Source organism: Lepeophtheirus salmonis, chromosome 1 (assembly GCF_016086655.4).
Source record: "Lepeophtheirus salmonis chromosome 1, UVic_Lsal_1.4, whole genome shotgun sequence".
NCBI classification, from domain to species: domain Eukaryota; kingdom Metazoa; phylum Arthropoda; class Copepoda; order Siphonostomatoida; family Caligidae; genus Lepeophtheirus; species Lepeophtheirus salmonis.
The window spans coordinates 32,863,047-32,880,448 of record NC_052131.2 but is presented as its reverse complement, the minus strand read 5'-3'; the positions used below and the strand labels follow the sequence as shown (position 1 = coordinate 32,880,448).

General features: G+C 28.8%; 1 protein-coding gene across 2 annotated transcripts; it reads left to right on the top strand.

Moving 5' to 3' along the window:
• Positions 1-1,132: 1,132 nt before the first annotated feature.
• LOC121124604 (uncharacterized) lies at positions 1,133-16,590 on the top strand. 2 transcript variants are annotated; one of them, XM_040719763.2, is made up of 14 exons: positions 1,133-1,547; positions 4,042-4,136; positions 7,355-7,405; positions 9,258-9,333; positions 9,425-9,492; positions 10,088-10,165; positions 10,233-10,310; positions 10,388-10,486; positions 10,572-10,652; positions 12,447-12,554; positions 12,641-12,718; positions 12,824-12,899; positions 14,213-14,516; positions 15,157-16,590. In XM_040719763.2, exons 1-14 carry the CDS (start codon positions 1,508-1,510, stop codon positions 16,409-16,411), a joined length of 2,487 nt encoding a protein of 828 aa, XP_040575697.1. In that variant the 5' UTR covers positions 1,133-1,507; the 3' UTR covers positions 16,412-16,590. The 2 variants fall into 2 exon arrangements, with proteins under 2 accessions (XP_040575697.1, XP_040575706.1); XM_040719772.2 differs by lacking the exons at positions 9,258-9,333; positions 9,425-9,492 and having other exon boundaries at positions 1,145-1,547.
• The last annotated feature ends 812 nt before the right edge of the window (positions 16,591-17,402 follow it).

Sequence of the window (17,402 nt, the reverse complement as noted above, 5' to 3'; positions counted from 1 at the left end):
ACGAGAAATGATATATAAGCAAAGAACCTAGTATATTGTTTTGTATGTATATAGTATGAAAAGGCCCAGGCATAGATATATCATACTAAGAGAGAATAAAGGAGGAAGAACTATAGTATAAGTAGAATATAAAAACATTGAATTGTTTAGAGCGAAACTAGTCGTTTTTTTAATGTGAAAGGCAGAGGAGCTCCCATCCTTTTAAACAAATGCTTAAAGTGTTACAAAAATAGAAAATAGATACTTACAAACTGAGTCTTCAAAATTTGTGTGGAGTGGATATTACAATTAAAATACCTTGTGTTCGGATCAAATCACGAGAGTGCGACATATCTAATGAGATATTCACTCTAATTAATAACTTCTTATCACATATCTTCATTTTCTTTATATATATATTTTTTTATTAATTAAGAACGAAGTTATTATTATGAGTAAATATGAACAAGTTGAAGAAAGAGGAATTTATTGTTTCGAATTCTCATCTCCATAGTCTTCTTTCTCAGTCAGAAAGCAAAATGGACCCTAATCTCATAGGAACTATTATTGAGAACTTACTAGTGCAGAATATCAATATGGATTCACAAAATGATAAGATTAATGAACAAATCGATAATGAGAAATGCCTTGCAATTATTCAAAATAGAAGAAACTTCAAGCCACGTTTGAGGGAAACTCACTCTCTTTCTAGTAGAGGAAGAGAAGTTCCCAAACTCTCTCTCATGGTTGAGTTTGATGAAAAGTCATCCAAAGGAAAGAGCTGTAGTAAAACAGTTTTACATAAGTTTAACGCCAAGCGACTTCCAAATAATGCAAAGATTCAATTTCTGTAAAAAAAAAAAAAAAAAAAAAAAAAAAAAAAAAAAAAAAAATCCCGCATTCTTATTTATAGTGTTTAATATAATATATATTTATATTTGTAATGAATGGTTAATAAAGGTTTAATTACTACATAATATTACCAAATTTGATATTATACTTCGCATTATTTATTTTTGAAATATCTACAAAATTGATATCATAGAGCTTATGAGATAGATAAGCTTCTTACCTAAATTGAGTTTAGCTATAGATCCAATGATTTGCTTATTAAATTTTCCCGCTTTTGAAATTTAAACTTATTTGATGAAACGTCATAAACCTCAGTGATTGGCTGATATATTAATTTGTTCACTTATCCAGAATTATAGTGCTGATAGCTAGAGAAAAATATTACAACCAGGAAGGGAGTGAGGAAATATGGTGCTTGGAAAGCCTGGAGGGAAAAAGTTTCATTTACCTAAATCCCAAACCAAGTTTCGGGTTCCTAAGGAATCTGGAGGAGTGAACAAAAAGTTTAAACCACTTCATCCCATTGCATCATCTGTGACTCGTGATATTCTCTTGGAACATGAGTCTTCTTCTCGTGGTGGCGATAATGAACGACCCATGAGCTTGTCTCAGGGCTCTGTTTCTTCAAAGAAAACGTTTTCTTTGAGTAAAAATCGCCTTCACTCATCGCAAACAAATGGAGTATTTAAGAATAAACCAAAGTTTAATGTTAAAAGGTTTGGTTACTTCTTTCCATCTTATTAATTATGTAGATCGAAATTCTAAACTTTTTTTTTTTTTTCCTCTTCTTAACACGTATTTGTCGAAGGAAATGGAGCATAAAGTAATATGCCCTATATAATCAGGAACCTTTTAATGACATAGTAAAGAGGGCTCTATATTTCGTTTGCTACATTCAATTAGACACGTGTTTGAAATTGAGTAAATGCCTCCCTTAATGTTCTAAAATTCTATTAATTAATGTAAATGTACATCGGTGGAGTTTGGCGGGGGCTCCTGAGTTCAGACCCTCTAGATACATGTACGTTAAACTTATTCATTTCTTTTTTTTTACGAAATGTTGGAAGGTCAGAGTCCAAAAAATGCTGAAATATAAAGTTTGAGCTATATTGAAACGCTTATGAGAAAAGCTTACGATCTTATTATACGTACATAGATGACTAAAAAAGTACAAGTTGTACTTAGTATATCAATACATTATGTATTCATAAGAAATAATTATTTTAGGGGAGCTCTGTTTTTATTAAAATATGACATAAATAAGTATACTTAATTCATGTCTACTTTTAAAACTGTTGAAGGATTATTTAATCACATAATTTTTTTAATTTTTTATACGTATTCTATTATGACTTATGTTAAGTAAGAGTTTTAATTTTTCATAAAATCCTGAAATTTATAACTACAAGGGGTTAGAACAACTTTTTAACATTAATCAATATGACTCAGATGCGACTCATAACTTATTTTTCTTATCATTCAAAAATTATGGCGTTGGGGAAAAAATTTAAAATGGAAAATAGGGGGGAATAAGGTCAGTTGGTGAAATTAATGCCTAGTCCCAAAAATGCTTACTAAAAAAACAAGGCCCCCAATAAAATCCTGCCAACGCTCTTATGGTCGTAACTTTATATTTCATTATTTTTTATCAAAAGAAACCTTTTTGGAGTATGCCCCTCTTACATTTCAAAAATAAAAATACCCATGTCTAATGTATATATTATATAATACCTAGTATATAAATTTCAAACTCTGCCTATGTTAATATACCATTAATGGTCGTTTTCTTTAGTTAAAATATTCGGATTATGATGAAAGTATATATCAGGATATAATATTTTTACCTTAAAATAACCAAAATGTTCTAATGAATATATGTTGTGTACAACTTATAACTTATAATAGTAATTTGTACTAGTTGTTGCAATTTAAAATGCCTAATTTTATTATAACACCAAGCGTTTTTATTACCAAGATTATTTGATCCTATCATTTTGTTATATTAAAATTGCACATTTACTATGTATTTACAATTTATATTAATGAGTGAATTGGAGCTTTATAATGTGCAATAACAATAGTCCACAGGATTATATATATATATATATTTTAAATATCAAAAAGTTAAAATTTTTTGAAAACAAATTCAAAAATTATATTTTTCTGATAAAATATTCAAAAATCCGTAAGTGTTCTCAAAAAATTAAATTGTTTGGAATTTTTTTTTCTCCAAAATTCACAGTAGTTGACAAAAAAATTCAAATTTTTAATTTTTTGAAAATAAATTCCAAAAATCCACAGATGTTCACAAAAAATAAAATTATTCAGTAAAAAAATTCCAAAAATCCATAGTATATCTCTAAAAATTAAATTTCAAATATAAAATTTTCTGGTAAAAAGCAAAAAAAAAATAATTTTTTTTTTATGGGGGGCTACAGCCTCTTTAGCCAACCCCCTATTGACACTCCTGAATAGATTACTTGTCAATTATTAATTTTCATCAAAAAAAGTCAAAAATTACCCCTTTAATATAACAAACATCCATTGAAAATCTAATCATTGTATTAATTATCTTTCTCACAAGTAATAAAAATCATATATCATTTATAAGGCTTAAGATCAATTTTTGATTGCAATTTTTACACGACCTATATAAACGCTTTCTTTTTAATCTCCGTCATATGAAAAAAGATAATATTTAGGATCGGGCCTAGACATGGGTGTTTATGAACAAATGGTGACACTGCTGACCAAATTAAAGGACGCAAAAAGACGGATCATTTATTTAAGATAAAAAAATAGATGAAAGTGCTTTTATAAACATATAAAATCTTCATCTTATTTAGGGTAGGCTCTGCCAATATTTATTGGTTGGTATATACATATATATATATAGTTATAAATTATAAGGTGTATACTAATTCGTCTGCCTATACTTCTTTTCAAAGTAATTTGTTATTTATCTAAAACTTTCCAGATTTCTTACTCCATGACATTGATTGATTGATGATGATGATCAAATGAAGTATAACATTTTTTTTTTTAGTTGAAACATATTGAAACCATAGTTGAAACCGTACATATTTTATTAATTATGTGTATATTTATTACAATATAATGTTTTTTTTTAAATGTTAAAACACATTGAATTTTAGAATCTAAGTTATTATTATGTTTTACATTATTGAACTTTTTTACCCAATTTTTCAGTCATACGCAAAAAAAATATACCCGAAAAAACAAAAAAATCTGAAGAGAAAACTAAGGATATCAATTCGAATAGTAATTTGTCAAAGTTGAAATGTGTGAGTATTTTATGTATTCATAAAATTATAGCAATGTATTTGTTTTTAACATCTCAATTTGATCTAGATTTAGGATCGGTGTTAAGGGAGCATAGGGTAAACTTGCCTAAAGATACCTAGAGACTAAACCTCAGTGCTAGATATTTCTTTTAAATAAACAAGAAAGTGCATTTAAGTTGATTTTTTTAATAATTTGACTTATTTTTTAGAAAATCAAATGTGAAGTTTTTTTCCAATGGTCTTTTTATAAAACACTTCTTTTTTCAAATGATATTTTTTAGAAAACAAATTCATTTTTTTTTTCCTCAAGTGATCTTCCTTAAAGGATATGTATTTCTTACTTAAGATTATTATTAATTTAAATGAAAATACCGTTCACGGACCTGAGGTAAATTCTTCCTATCCCTCCTAAAATTACCACAGTATAAATTACTAAAATAATTTATATTAATCGCAAGTAAAACTTGAATCACTTCCAAAACTGAGGATTCTTTGAACGTGTCCTTTCAATAGTATATACATAAGTTCAAGGTATAAAATTTTTCTTTGGTGAAAAATTGAATCAGAATATATCGATTAAAATAAGAAATATATGTGAGCAAAAAGTAAAGAATCATTTTCCCACCTTACTACAATTAAGTTATTTGTAAGCTATTTTATCAAGTTCAGAACAAGATAAAGAAATATTGAAATTCGGACGTCTTTAGGTTTTCTTTTTGTTAAAAATTAGTCTAAATTCTTGATATGTGCTTAAAAAATATTTGGTTTTTCACTCAAAATCACCCAGTAAATCATAAAAGGACCAAGTTAAAATGTCAATTTTGGGTTTTTTGACAATAAAAAAAATATAATAACCAATACAAACCTGGAATGTCGTTTAAATAAAAATTTACTCATTATTAATCTTACCAGAACAAGGGTAGGTAATAAGAAAATGGCTAGATGAGTTTTAGCTATTAATACTACATAAATTTAAAAGGTAAAAATTTGTGGTTACTCAATATTTCTTAAGCGATATTTTACCAAATATAATTTCAAAAGCAAGTTTTTAAATTTCATAAATTATTATGACATAGACACAACACATATTAATAAAAAATATGTTAAAATATTTTTGATTTATTTAATTTAATTAGGTAAATAAAACTAAAAGAGTCTGTGCAGTGACTATTTGTAGAAACCCAAGAGGCGTTTCATACCAGTGATTCCGGAAAGACTTTGGAAGAGAGAAGGCTTAGATTTTGGCTTATCGAAGAAAATACGAATTCAATACTAATGTCGATTAAGTCAGAATTTGTGCTCTTCATTTTGATTCTTATTGTTTGATAATTTATTAAATTTGAAAGCTTACTTTTGACATTATATTAAGTGAAATATCGCTTAAGAAATATAGAGTATACACAAATTTTATGATAATGTTATCATTTATTTAAATTTTTACATTTTAAATTTATGTAGTATCAATAATCAAACCTTGTCCCAATGACGTAACTAGAAATAGAAAGAGATATTTATTTAATAAATCTGCTGTGCATGCCCAGCATTTTCTTGTTGCCTAACCTTGTTCTAGTAACATTGCTCTGTATTTCGTTGTCAGATGTCGATTCTTCTGCTCCGCCTCCGTATCAGTGTTTTGAACGTTGTTGGCAGGATTAACTTGAATTAGCTCAAGTTTAAAGCTCTGTACAATTCTTAACAATCATTAATCAATAGTTAGGACAGTATTAGGGAGATGGAGGACTAACTTTTTTGTTTACCTACAGATAAAGTCCTCTATCCTCATTCTGTTCATATGTTTTGCGCTCCTTTTTCACTGTTTATAATTTCAGGTATTCTTGGTTTAAGATAAATTTTTGCTCTCGATTTAAAATAATTAGGAATCATCCAAAATGAAATAATAAACATTCTAGTTTAAAATTATACCATAAAGCTGAACTTCTTTCTACGATATCTCATAAGTCATTTTGTAATGAAGTTCTTCGCGTAGAGATTAACTATATTAGTGGATATATCGCTTATTCTATTTTCAAAAATGGAGTCAAACATTGTTCTAGGAGTATGTTTGGCTACGGATGATTTAGAATTCCGTGGCTCAGCTCATCCAATGATTTAACAATTTCAATATATGAAAATGGAAATCATCAACAGATCGATTGGTCTTTGATTAAGTCAATAGAGGTGGACTTGTAAGACCAAGGGATTTTATGACCCTCATAGTTCTCCATACATATAATGTACTCAAAAAATATTTGATTATGATGTTATATGAAAAATTATTATTTACTTTAAACATCCTAAACATGTGCACTTGAGAAAAATGCTGATGGGTCAAGAAAAGGTGACAAAGTATGATTTTAAGAATTATTTAAAATTAATTTCTTCAAAAATGTTTGATTTATTTTCAAAAAATTATACTATAGATATAAATATCCAGGTAACATTCAACCAAAAAGAAATCAGCCCAAAAATAAAGAATCAGGATTATTATTATTTTTTGGTAATTTAGATTGGTTTCTAATTAATGGTCAGTTATAACAAAGTTATTTATACAGTTTTTGAATATCACTTGTATCCTTAGATCTTTCCAAAATCGATTAATATATAATGATTTGATTAAGACATTTTGAAAAATTCTTTATTACTTATACATTTTAAAATACATGATACATATATTGTATACTTAATACGTAACAATCAGCGTATATTTCAGTGTTGTTGAACATTGTTTGTATACATATTTCTTATCGGAATAAATTAAAACTTAATTGTATTGTAATGTATATCGGAATTAAGTTTCAAAAAATATTAGAGTCCATGTGGAACTAGATTTTTAGGAAAAAATTATATTAAAAAAGAGTGAGTTTCTCCATCGACAAAAAGGTTTGTATCGATCCCACAAGATAAAAATGACCGAATTTCTTATTTTTCCCGCAGTCACGATTTAAACTATGTCTGCGCCCAAATATCCGTCCAAATTTGTCTAGAAATAATTACTTTAGACCAAAACGTGGAAAAAATAGATACTGAGTTTTTACATAAATTACGACGTTCTGATGATAAGATATTAGATGCTTCATGTAAGTGCCAACTCGTCTTGAAATATTTTAGATGTTGTTATATATTTATAATTATAATTAATTATTTCTTTGTTTTTACTGCTTCATTATTATTTATTTGTAAATATGATCATCAATGAAAGTATCTCCTTACTTTATTAGGTGCCTTCCAACCTAAATGAAGATGATGATCTTAATACAACCATCGATGAGGTAAGAAATTTTTGCAAGGGACTTAAATTTTTTTTTTTTCTTCTTTAATTTTCTTTAATTACAATTTGATTTATAAAGCTCATTAAACTTATAAGAGTTCAAAGTAATACTTTATAAAAAAAACTATATACCATTTAATATGTACTGCTTAATCTCTTTTCTTTACATATGTCACTTATATATGGAAAACACGAAAGGGTTCACATTACTCTCTTCAAAAATGAAATTAAAGTGTTGTTTTTTTTGTATAAAATTAACTTTGCTGAACATTAGTATTTTTTTAAAGCAGTGGTTCTTAACCAAGGGAGTGGGAATTTAGATCTTGTTTAAAAACGTTCATATTTAGAAATTAGTTTATATGTGTTAAGTACAAGTTGTGATTTGTAAAAGTGGTAACTTGTACAAGCAAATTGTACAAATTGAAACAAAAAAAAATAAGATGAATTATTTTAAACGAAAAATTTACTATACTTATGATGAATATAATGCAATAATTAAGTATTCTATAATGATTGATTTTATAATGATGTAATTTTTGACTATTTTCATGAACATTGCTAATTTACAAGTATTCCATGCTGTAATCACCATAAGGGACAGAGGGACTGGGCACTCCAATACTTTTTTCCAGCAGTAGTAGTTATTGGTCTATTTTTGTTGAGTCATCCATAGTCAATCCAGTTAGATAACATAACTGTGATTACCGTACTGTATTCTGTAGTACATTCAAAAGTTCAAACGAGCTAGTTTAAGAAGTCACGTGGACTAAGCTATATTTTTTTGTTCCCCTGACCTGACTGCCAGTTTGAGTTTATGTATGAATATAATTAGTACACATTACAAATGTATCGCTTAAGAGATTACCCGCACTAAGCAGTCGATTTTTCATTTTTCACTTGCCTAACTCCAGTTTTGATTGCATGTCTAATATATGTAAATATATATAAGAGTACACGGCATTGTCAAAAGTTATTAGGCGTCGACAAACAGGCACACTTTGCTTTATTAATATAGAAGATAACTCCCCAAAGAATCATCAGTATTAATCTCGGTTTACCGTGAGTGCACTATTATGTTTACTTACTCAATACTTTCATGTTCTCTCCTCAAGAGTTAAATAATAATAATAACCGACCGTTTTTTTTAATATGAGGTGATGAGCTAAAGAGTACTTTAGTCTCTAGAGTCCAACCTGGCTGACCTTTAACTACACACGCATTTTGCTAAACTTCATATAAAATCACGTTCATTATTTTATTTTTCCTATTATGTACTTTTTTCTTTTGTTATATGAAGTACACGCTCGATCCTACATTCAAAATTTTATTAATGTCACCACATTTGTACATCTCATAACGATTTATCTATGGACTATGATAAAATTAGTCATTTAAATGATCAACTATTAATTGATGTACAAAATCGCGACTTGTACACAATATATATATAACCTTTTATCAGGGGGCGTCCGCACGATTTTATTTTGGGGGAGGGGTTGGTTTTTGGAATGTTTTTTTATCCATTGCTATTTTGTGGAAAAAAAAATCCAAAAATCCATAGCTGTTCACAAAAAAAAATCATATTACATTTTTTGGCAAAAAAATTAACCGCTATTTTCGCTTAAAAATTTTCCCTCCTGAGAAAAAAAAAATCGTAAAAAACAGCCCCTCTAGCTCACCATTTGCGGACGCCCCTGTTTATTTACATAATTTCTCTGGTAAAAAAAAAAAGAATCTAAGGGAAATTAGATAATGAAGGGATGATTTAAAATATTTAATCAAACTTTTATTAATACTTTTTTATTAATTTTATATTACTTAATATTTATAATTTCTTATTATCAATCACAAAGAATGAAACTGGAGCCAGAGGGAGTCATTGCAATGAGGAAGATTCAACTCCTATATCATCTTCTTCTCTTACAGAAGGTTGAAATAATTTTATTCATAGAAAAAATAAATTAAATTCTCTCTCGTAGAAAATTTAAAAAAATATATTAATGCTTGCTTATATTTGTAGAGTCCGTTTCTGATGAAGAAGAAATAGGTCCATCGACTCAGGATACTGTTTTGTTGCCTAGTACTCAAGTATAAAAAGTCGTTTTTTTAAATCATAATTCATCTGCATATAGGCGGAGCGGAAGGTTATCAAAAATAAAGGGAGGAAAATGGCAAAAAAGTGAATTTGCAAAAAACAAAACAAAAAAACACAGTTTCCGATCAAATGCCCTTTTTAATGGCATAACTTAGAAATTCAGAGTCCGCACGCAAGATTAATCAATATAATATAATTTTTATTAATTGTTCGATAGTTAAAGGATCATATGCTAAGGCATTCAGCATTCCACCCAAGGCCGTTACTAGGATTTTTATTGGGGTGGGCTTTTTGACAATTTCGACATAATATTTTTTTTTTAAATTGTCAACAATTAAAACTGTTAATTTCAAAATTGTGATAAAAAAAGTGACCATTTTAGTGTGGCATCCCTCCCCCCCCCCTTCTTGTCACGACCCTGATTTCACCCCTTTATTAGGACCGTCGTGGGGAATTGTATAGAAATAAAACTATTTGTATTGATTTAAGGGAGTAAAATTTTATTTCATATGAAAAATTATGCCGCCCCTGGTTATGTGGATATATTAATGTGATGTTGCAATTTGTAACTTTATCTATACCATTTAGGAGATGATTGAAAATGTTATTTACGAATCACCACCAATAGGGAATGAAATTAATGATGAAATGAGTCAGACCAGAAAGGTATTATTTTAATAATATGTAAATTAATTCAATAAACAATTTTGTTTGGTGTTATTATATCAATTAGGTTAGGATTGAAAATGTTATTCACGAACCACCAACATTAGGGAATTCAAAAAAAAATGAAATGAGCCTGACCAGAAAAGTATTATTATATATAAATTTTTTTTTCATAATATGTAGATGAATTAAGTATACAATTTTGTTTGGTGTTATTATTAGGGAGATAAGGACTGCAATAAGAGAAGCAAGAATAAAAAGGATTCAATAAAAAAAATGAAAATGATGGAGAGGAACATTGCTCAAATACAACCTGTTCAAGTATGTTCTAAATGAATTTTTTAGCAAAACTATTACGTTGTTCTAAAATAATAATAATTAATTAATATATATCCTATGTTTCTAGAAAAAGAAAAAAATTGTGAGTCTGGAAGGACCTAAAAAAGTAAGGACTCCTATCAAGAAGAAGAGTACGAATGAAAATCAAGTAAGAGATTGAGCAGCTAATTATAATCATAATCATTGATATTTTTCAAAAAATGAGGATGTTTTTTTTAGCAGACAGATTCCTTGATCATCTTTTTTATATAGAAAATACATTTTTGTTGCCTTTTTTTAACCAAAAGTATTTTTTGAGGGCCTTTTTTAACCAAATTTTTAGTGATATTTATCAAATTACATTTTTCTGAGAACATAACATTATTTTTTATTTTTAGAAGTGCATTGTAGATAAGGTCAATCCTTCTTATGGCCTTTTTTGCTTATTTGCTCTCATATTTCATTTAATTAATTTTTAAAAGTAGTTTTTTTCTATTGATAATCTGCCCTCTATAATATTTGCCCGAATGTACCATAAATATAGATAGTTTTCACTGAATTGGGGCAAAGGCAAAACCGCTGGTTTTTACCACTATGATTATAATTACATGAATCAAATATGATCCTGAATGGTCATTTATCAATCCTTTGGGTTGTTTACGAATTAATGTTTAAAAGTTCTTCATATACCTTCATAGTATTTCAAAATTCAATATTGTATTCTGTTCATTGCATCACATTTATGTATATAATGTATATATATATATATATATATATATGTTACGGGCAATATGCCTGTCAGAGGGGGCAATGTGCAAAATGCCCGGGCAATCTATTAAATTTCCAATAGAGTGGTCATTTTAACTTCATTTATATTGTCAGGTAAAATGATTATGAGGAATTTGATTATCAAACAATTCATTGCAAGCAATTTGATCATTAAGGATTTGATTAAGATAATATTTAATTGCAAGCAATTTGATAATCCAGTGCAGGGATGTGGACATCCCTGCACCAGTGGAACCCACCTTTTCGACTAGCTATTCACTTGTACAAACCATAGGATATTGAAAGGGGTCCATGATGTTCAAGCAAGGCGGTGGCTAATGATCTAACTCTTGAACCTGCTTGTCTTTTGCGCAACCCGTGGGTGGGGATATTATAGGATAGTAAAAGGGTTCTTGATGCTCAGGGAAGCAGTAACTGTTGGTAATAATACACCTTTTGGACTAGAGATTCACTTGCACAACCCGTGGGTCGGGGTATAATATAGAATATCAGAAAGGGTACTTTATACTCAGGATAGTGGTAGCGATAAGTATGGATCCACCTGCAAGACCTGTATTCCGAGGAATATTTTCCAGAATAAAATTGAGTCTCTTGCGACAATTTCTTATCATACTATAGTTTGATTCTCGGAATACAATATGAACTTCAATAAAAATGAACTAGATTAGGTATGTCTAGCCTTTTAATATAATCGGCCGGATTGTCACTTTAAATATTTTAATGGGCCGCAGAACTTAATAAGTTAAATTGATTGAAAAATGGCCATATAAAACAAAGCTATTAAATATTTCCACATATATACTGTAAATGTCATATTATATGTATAAATATACATGTCTGTTTTTAATGCTTTAAATATAGGTAGGCCGTTTTTATTTTGCTAAATGACATGTTAATAGTCTCATTCATAGATCTCTTCTTTTCTTTTTTCTTACAGTAAGCAAACAAAATTTAAAAAAATAAAGAATAAAAATAGAAAATAAGTGAGATTGTTTTGATAGTTTTTAAAGGAATTTTTATTGAATGAATTGAGGTTTTTTTATTAACATAAAAAAAGTTATTTATTATTATACTCCTATTTGAACCAAAAACAACGTTATTTCATATTAATTCTAGTGTACATGTTATTAACAAATTTAGTCTAATCCACGTAACATGATCTCTTTTCTATAAGTTGACTAAGACGTTAGACGACAAGGAACGTGAAATAGATAAAAATGGATCTCAGGAATACAAAGAATCTTGTTTTCTTAAAGGTCCCCAACCTCCAACAAAGAAACCTGTAACGTTGCTTCATATTAATAATAAATTATATATTTACAAATGTAGTCTGAATCTATGTAATATATATGATCTCTTTTCCATAAGTTGTCAAAGACGATAGAATACAATGAATCCGGAGAAACTTCGTTACCAGAGGCTCCTCATACAATACCAAACAAATCTGTAAGCTGCTTTCTTCTTTGACATTATGTACAATTTAAAGTGTACACACTACATCATGTGGGGTTTTTCCCTTCCTAATCCTCTCGTTATATTTTCTATATTTAGCTAAAGGAATACAAAATTAAAGGGAAATATAAGAAGATAATCGATCTTATGGAAAAGGAAAGAGAAAAAGGAACATGTAAGTATGTTAAGAAGGTATCTATGTTACGTAGTTGATTGCTCTCTTTATTAATTAAGAGACAACTTAATAATGGCTTATGAGTATACATACAATAATATCATTCATATTCATAGTACATATATTCCCAACTTTCATATCTTTCTAATTAATTCAAATAGAAAGCAGTTATACATAAAGAGTTGAATTCTTACATAGATAACTTTTCTCGTTAAATAAGCTTTTAAAAGATTGTATATATAACTAAGTTTTCAAATATCTCATACTTAGTTATTATTTTATTTTATATCTTCCATTTTTATTTGATTGAAAGTCCTGTACTCAAGTACCAACAATTTTTTCTTTAGTTCATTATAAATACAGTCAAACCTGTATTAATCGTTCAGGCAAGGTAAATAAAAAAAGAGACTCCTTACTACAGGTGACCTCTTAAACCAGGCTTCTTATTTTTTAACCATTCTAAATTTGAAAACTGAATATGGTTGCTTAGTGCAGTGACACGCCTAAAACACAAGGCCATTAGACCAGGTTTTACTGTATATATAAGTAGTTAAGTGATCCTCAAAAACTCTATAGAGTATTATTCCCTGAGTCCTTATATAATTTAATTAGTTAGGAGAGGAGCTGTTTTTCAGATTATATTATTTTAAGACGAAATTTATCGTTCTTATATTTATAGATATTTACATTATGTATAAACATTCACCTTAAAGTAAATATAAACACTTACTTTAAGGTTAATGTGCTATATCACTCAAATGTTGCATAATTATCTATTCCTTTTTGTCTAAGGCAACCTTAGCTATTATAAAACCCTATGTGAAACGGATTGTATGATGCCTACAACACAATCTTAACTTTCTTTTATTTTTTAAAATTTAATTTAAAAAAAAAGATATATTGTCACTTTTTTATAAAAATAAAATGCAGGGCTTTCCAAAACTATCTTTTATAAATTTCGGTCGGGCTTTTTTAATATTTTTTTATTTAATTTTTTTATTAAGTTATGGAAATACTTTTTATTAGAAAGTAATACTTGATATTCTTTTTAATGATTTTTAAAGGAAAAACCATTCCTTCTTGAGGTCTTTTTTAATAAATTGTATCCATATTTGATTGAATGATATTTTTTTCTTACAATATAATATTCCGTCCTATTTTTTTAAATGACTTTTTTTAAGAAAATACATTTTTTTCTTTTTTATGAAAGATAAATTTATCAATTGCATTTTTCTAGAGAGCACTACTTTTTGAGCAAAGAAGGTTTTTATGGGTCTCTCTCTTATGTACTTAACATATTATATTCTTCTTAGATGTGGAATGTTGTCAATGTAAAAAATGGCGATATTTGAGAAAAGTTTTGGATCCTAGTACTGTTCCTCAATTTTGGGTCTGCTCTCAAAATCCAGATTCAAGGTACAGTTCCTGTTCAGTACCTCAAGTAAATCTAAACACAATCCCAGACGATGAATGGGTTGAAAATACTTTTACATCGGGATCTTTGGTTTGGGCAAAGATAGACAAAGACTTTACTTGGTGGCCGGCCATGATTGATGATGATCCAGATACTGGAAAGTTTTGTTGGATTGAAGAGTCGGAGAGTAATGTACCCTTATGGTATACATATTTATTTATATTATTTATTTATGTCGGACTGACACAATTTTCAGAGGATGTCATTTGTAAATTTTAGAACCCCTACGTAACAGATTTATAAAAGTGTAATGTAAAAAAAAAAAGCTCTTTTTTAGTGGACTTTTTGTTCTAGAAAAGAAAATTCAGATCTTTTGATTTTACTTAGAATATTTTATTTAAAAATTTAGAATTTTTTTTTTTAATAAATAATTTGACTTCTTTCTTGAAAAGATAAATATTGAATTTTCTCTAACAGCCTTCATAACGAATGTTATGCATATTTCATTAAATTTCATTTAAAAAAATATATATATATTTATTTACTTTCTTATATGATCTTATTTTTATTGTATTTATTTAAAAAAGAGGGAATTTCCATTTTTCTTTAATTATCTTTCTTTTTATTTTTTTTGATAAAAAAACATTTTGCGTAGATATTGTTATAGTAAAGGAATTAAAGGAATTTCCAAATTTCAAACTAAAATTGATTTAATTTATTATTTATTTCCTAATTTCGTACCTCCTCTAATTTTTGCCAACATTAAGATATTCATTGCTGTGAGACATATACCCTGTGGTCCCCCTGCCACTAGTCTTATAAACATTCTTTCTATCAAAATAGGTATCACGTCTTGTTTTTCAATCGATATCAAGATCTGATTGCTCGATCTTGGATTGAAGCAAAGTATGTTGTTGGTTTTGCGGAGGACTCATTATCCAACTATAAAGTAGAGTCTAGTTATCTACAAGCTCAAGCCATCAAAGAGACGTTGAGTGCAAAGTTACTGTCGCTCAAGGAGCGTAGGAAGAAGTATGGATATATATTTAGATACAAAGGTTTTTGGAAATTACCCTGGGATAAAAAACTGTGGGGTAACACTGGTGACAGCTCGGAAGCAAATAATTCAAATTATACAAGCACTTCATGTGACGATGAAAGCGAATCTGAAGTATCTTCCTTGAAGACACGTGTTGATAAAAAAGTATCTTCAATTATTGAGAGCTCGAGTGAGGAGGAGAATGTTACTAATTCAAAAATGATGAAATCTTGCTTAAACAATCAGGACAAAACATTCAATAATATGCTAAATTCTAACGATGAAGTATGTAAGAACAACAATGGATTAAGTTCCAACGATGAAATGTGCGAGAACAACCACGTACTAAGTCACAACGATGAAATGCGTGAGAACAACAAAATATTAAATCCCAACAATGAAATGTGTGAGAACAACAATATTGTAATTTCCAACGATGAAATGTTTAAGAACAACAATGTAGTAAGTCCGAACGAGGAATTGATTAAGGGCAACAATGTAATAATTTCCAATGATGAAATGTTTAAGGACAACAATGTACTAAGTCCCAACGATGAAATTTGTGAGAAGAACAACAATATAGTAAGTTTCAATGATGAAATATTTAAGGACAACAATGTAGTAAGTCCCAACGATGAAATGTGTGAGCACAACATTGTAGTAAATCGCAACGATGAAATGTGTGAGAATAACAATGTATTAAGCCCCATCAATGAAATGTTTGAGAACAATAATATTGTAAGTTCTAACGATGAAATGTGTGACCACAACAATGTTGTAAATTCCAATGATGAAATGTGTGAGAATAACAATGTATTAAGTCCCATCAATGAAATGTTTGAGAACAACATTATTGTAAGTTCCAACGACGAAATGTTTAAGGGCAACAATGTAGTAAGTTCCAACAATGAAATTTGTTCGAAGGTTCTGACTCAAACGGTGAGTCAACGTAGCTGGAGCGAAATAGATGTAATATTGCCGCTAACTCAAAATAATAATCAGTATCTATTAGAAAAAAGTGTCTTGAATTGCAATCAATCTGAAGTTAATGAAGAATAATAATTATATGTAAAATACGGAACATAAATTAATTAAATGCATTGTGGATTGAATTAAAAGCATATTTTTCACTCTTATTAGCTATTTGTCGGGTATGTACATACTTTATTATAAAAGACTGAAATAATAAAATGCTTCTATAAAATATATTAAATATAAATACATCAATTAGTATCCTATGTATTGCTATTTTTCTTTTTATTAATCATGGATAAAAATAATATCATTTTACATACCTACAAAATTAAATTATGTACTTTGCAATTTATCAATTTTTATTAGAAGAGTCTTTTTTGGTGCAAACCCCTTTTGCGACATGATATTTCAAACCAGATGGATCTTTGAACTTTTTCCAACAGTTTTCGCAATGGTAAATAGAGTCTTTTAGATGAGTAAGAGAATGACGTGTAATAGAAGTCTTTTTGAAAAAGGCTTTGGAGCAGCCTTGGAATGGACATATAAAGTTTTTAACTTGTTCATGAACTTCTTCTACATGCCTTGTGAGTCTATATTTTTGAGGAAAGGATTTATGACACATCTCACAAGTAAACTGAGACGTGGCTGATGCAGAAGAGGTAATTGGAGGCTCTAATGCCTTTGTATCCATTAGTGGAGGAGGGGAAGAGGGGAGTACATCATCAAGTACTATCATTTCTTCGACTTGTTCGTACTTTTGATCCGGACTCAAGGCGGATTTAGAAGAAGCATAACTATGTAAAGAGTCTATATTTGTCGATCGTTTTGAAGAACTTTTACTCCTTAGTGAGTGGGAAATATTTTTTCGCTTATTATTACCAGTGCCGTTGTTTGTGGTAGGAATCCCGCAGTTAGATCCCTTTGAACTATCTGTTCGAGATGAATATGGATGATCAGAGGAAGTGGCTGGAGGTGGATTCGCATAGGGGTGATCAATGCTTCTCCTACTATGATTGCGACTCTTTCTTGGCTCCGCATACTGATGATCCACATTAGCGTTGTTGATGGTATGAGT

Bases quoted from the DNA above. Each gene is read 5' to 3' on its own strand.
- LOC121124604 (XM_040719763.2), top strand. From the start codon at position 1,508: ATGGAGTATTTAAGAATAAACCAAAGTTTAATGTTAAAAG. The intron at 7,406-9,257 runs GTAAGAAATTTT...TCAATCACAAAG, and splicing joins TTAATACAACCATCGATGAG to AATGAAACTGGAGCCAGAGG. The intron at 10,166-10,232 runs GTATTATTTTAA...TATATCAATTAG, and splicing joins AAATGAGTCAGACCAGAAAG to GTTAGGATTGAAAATGTTAT.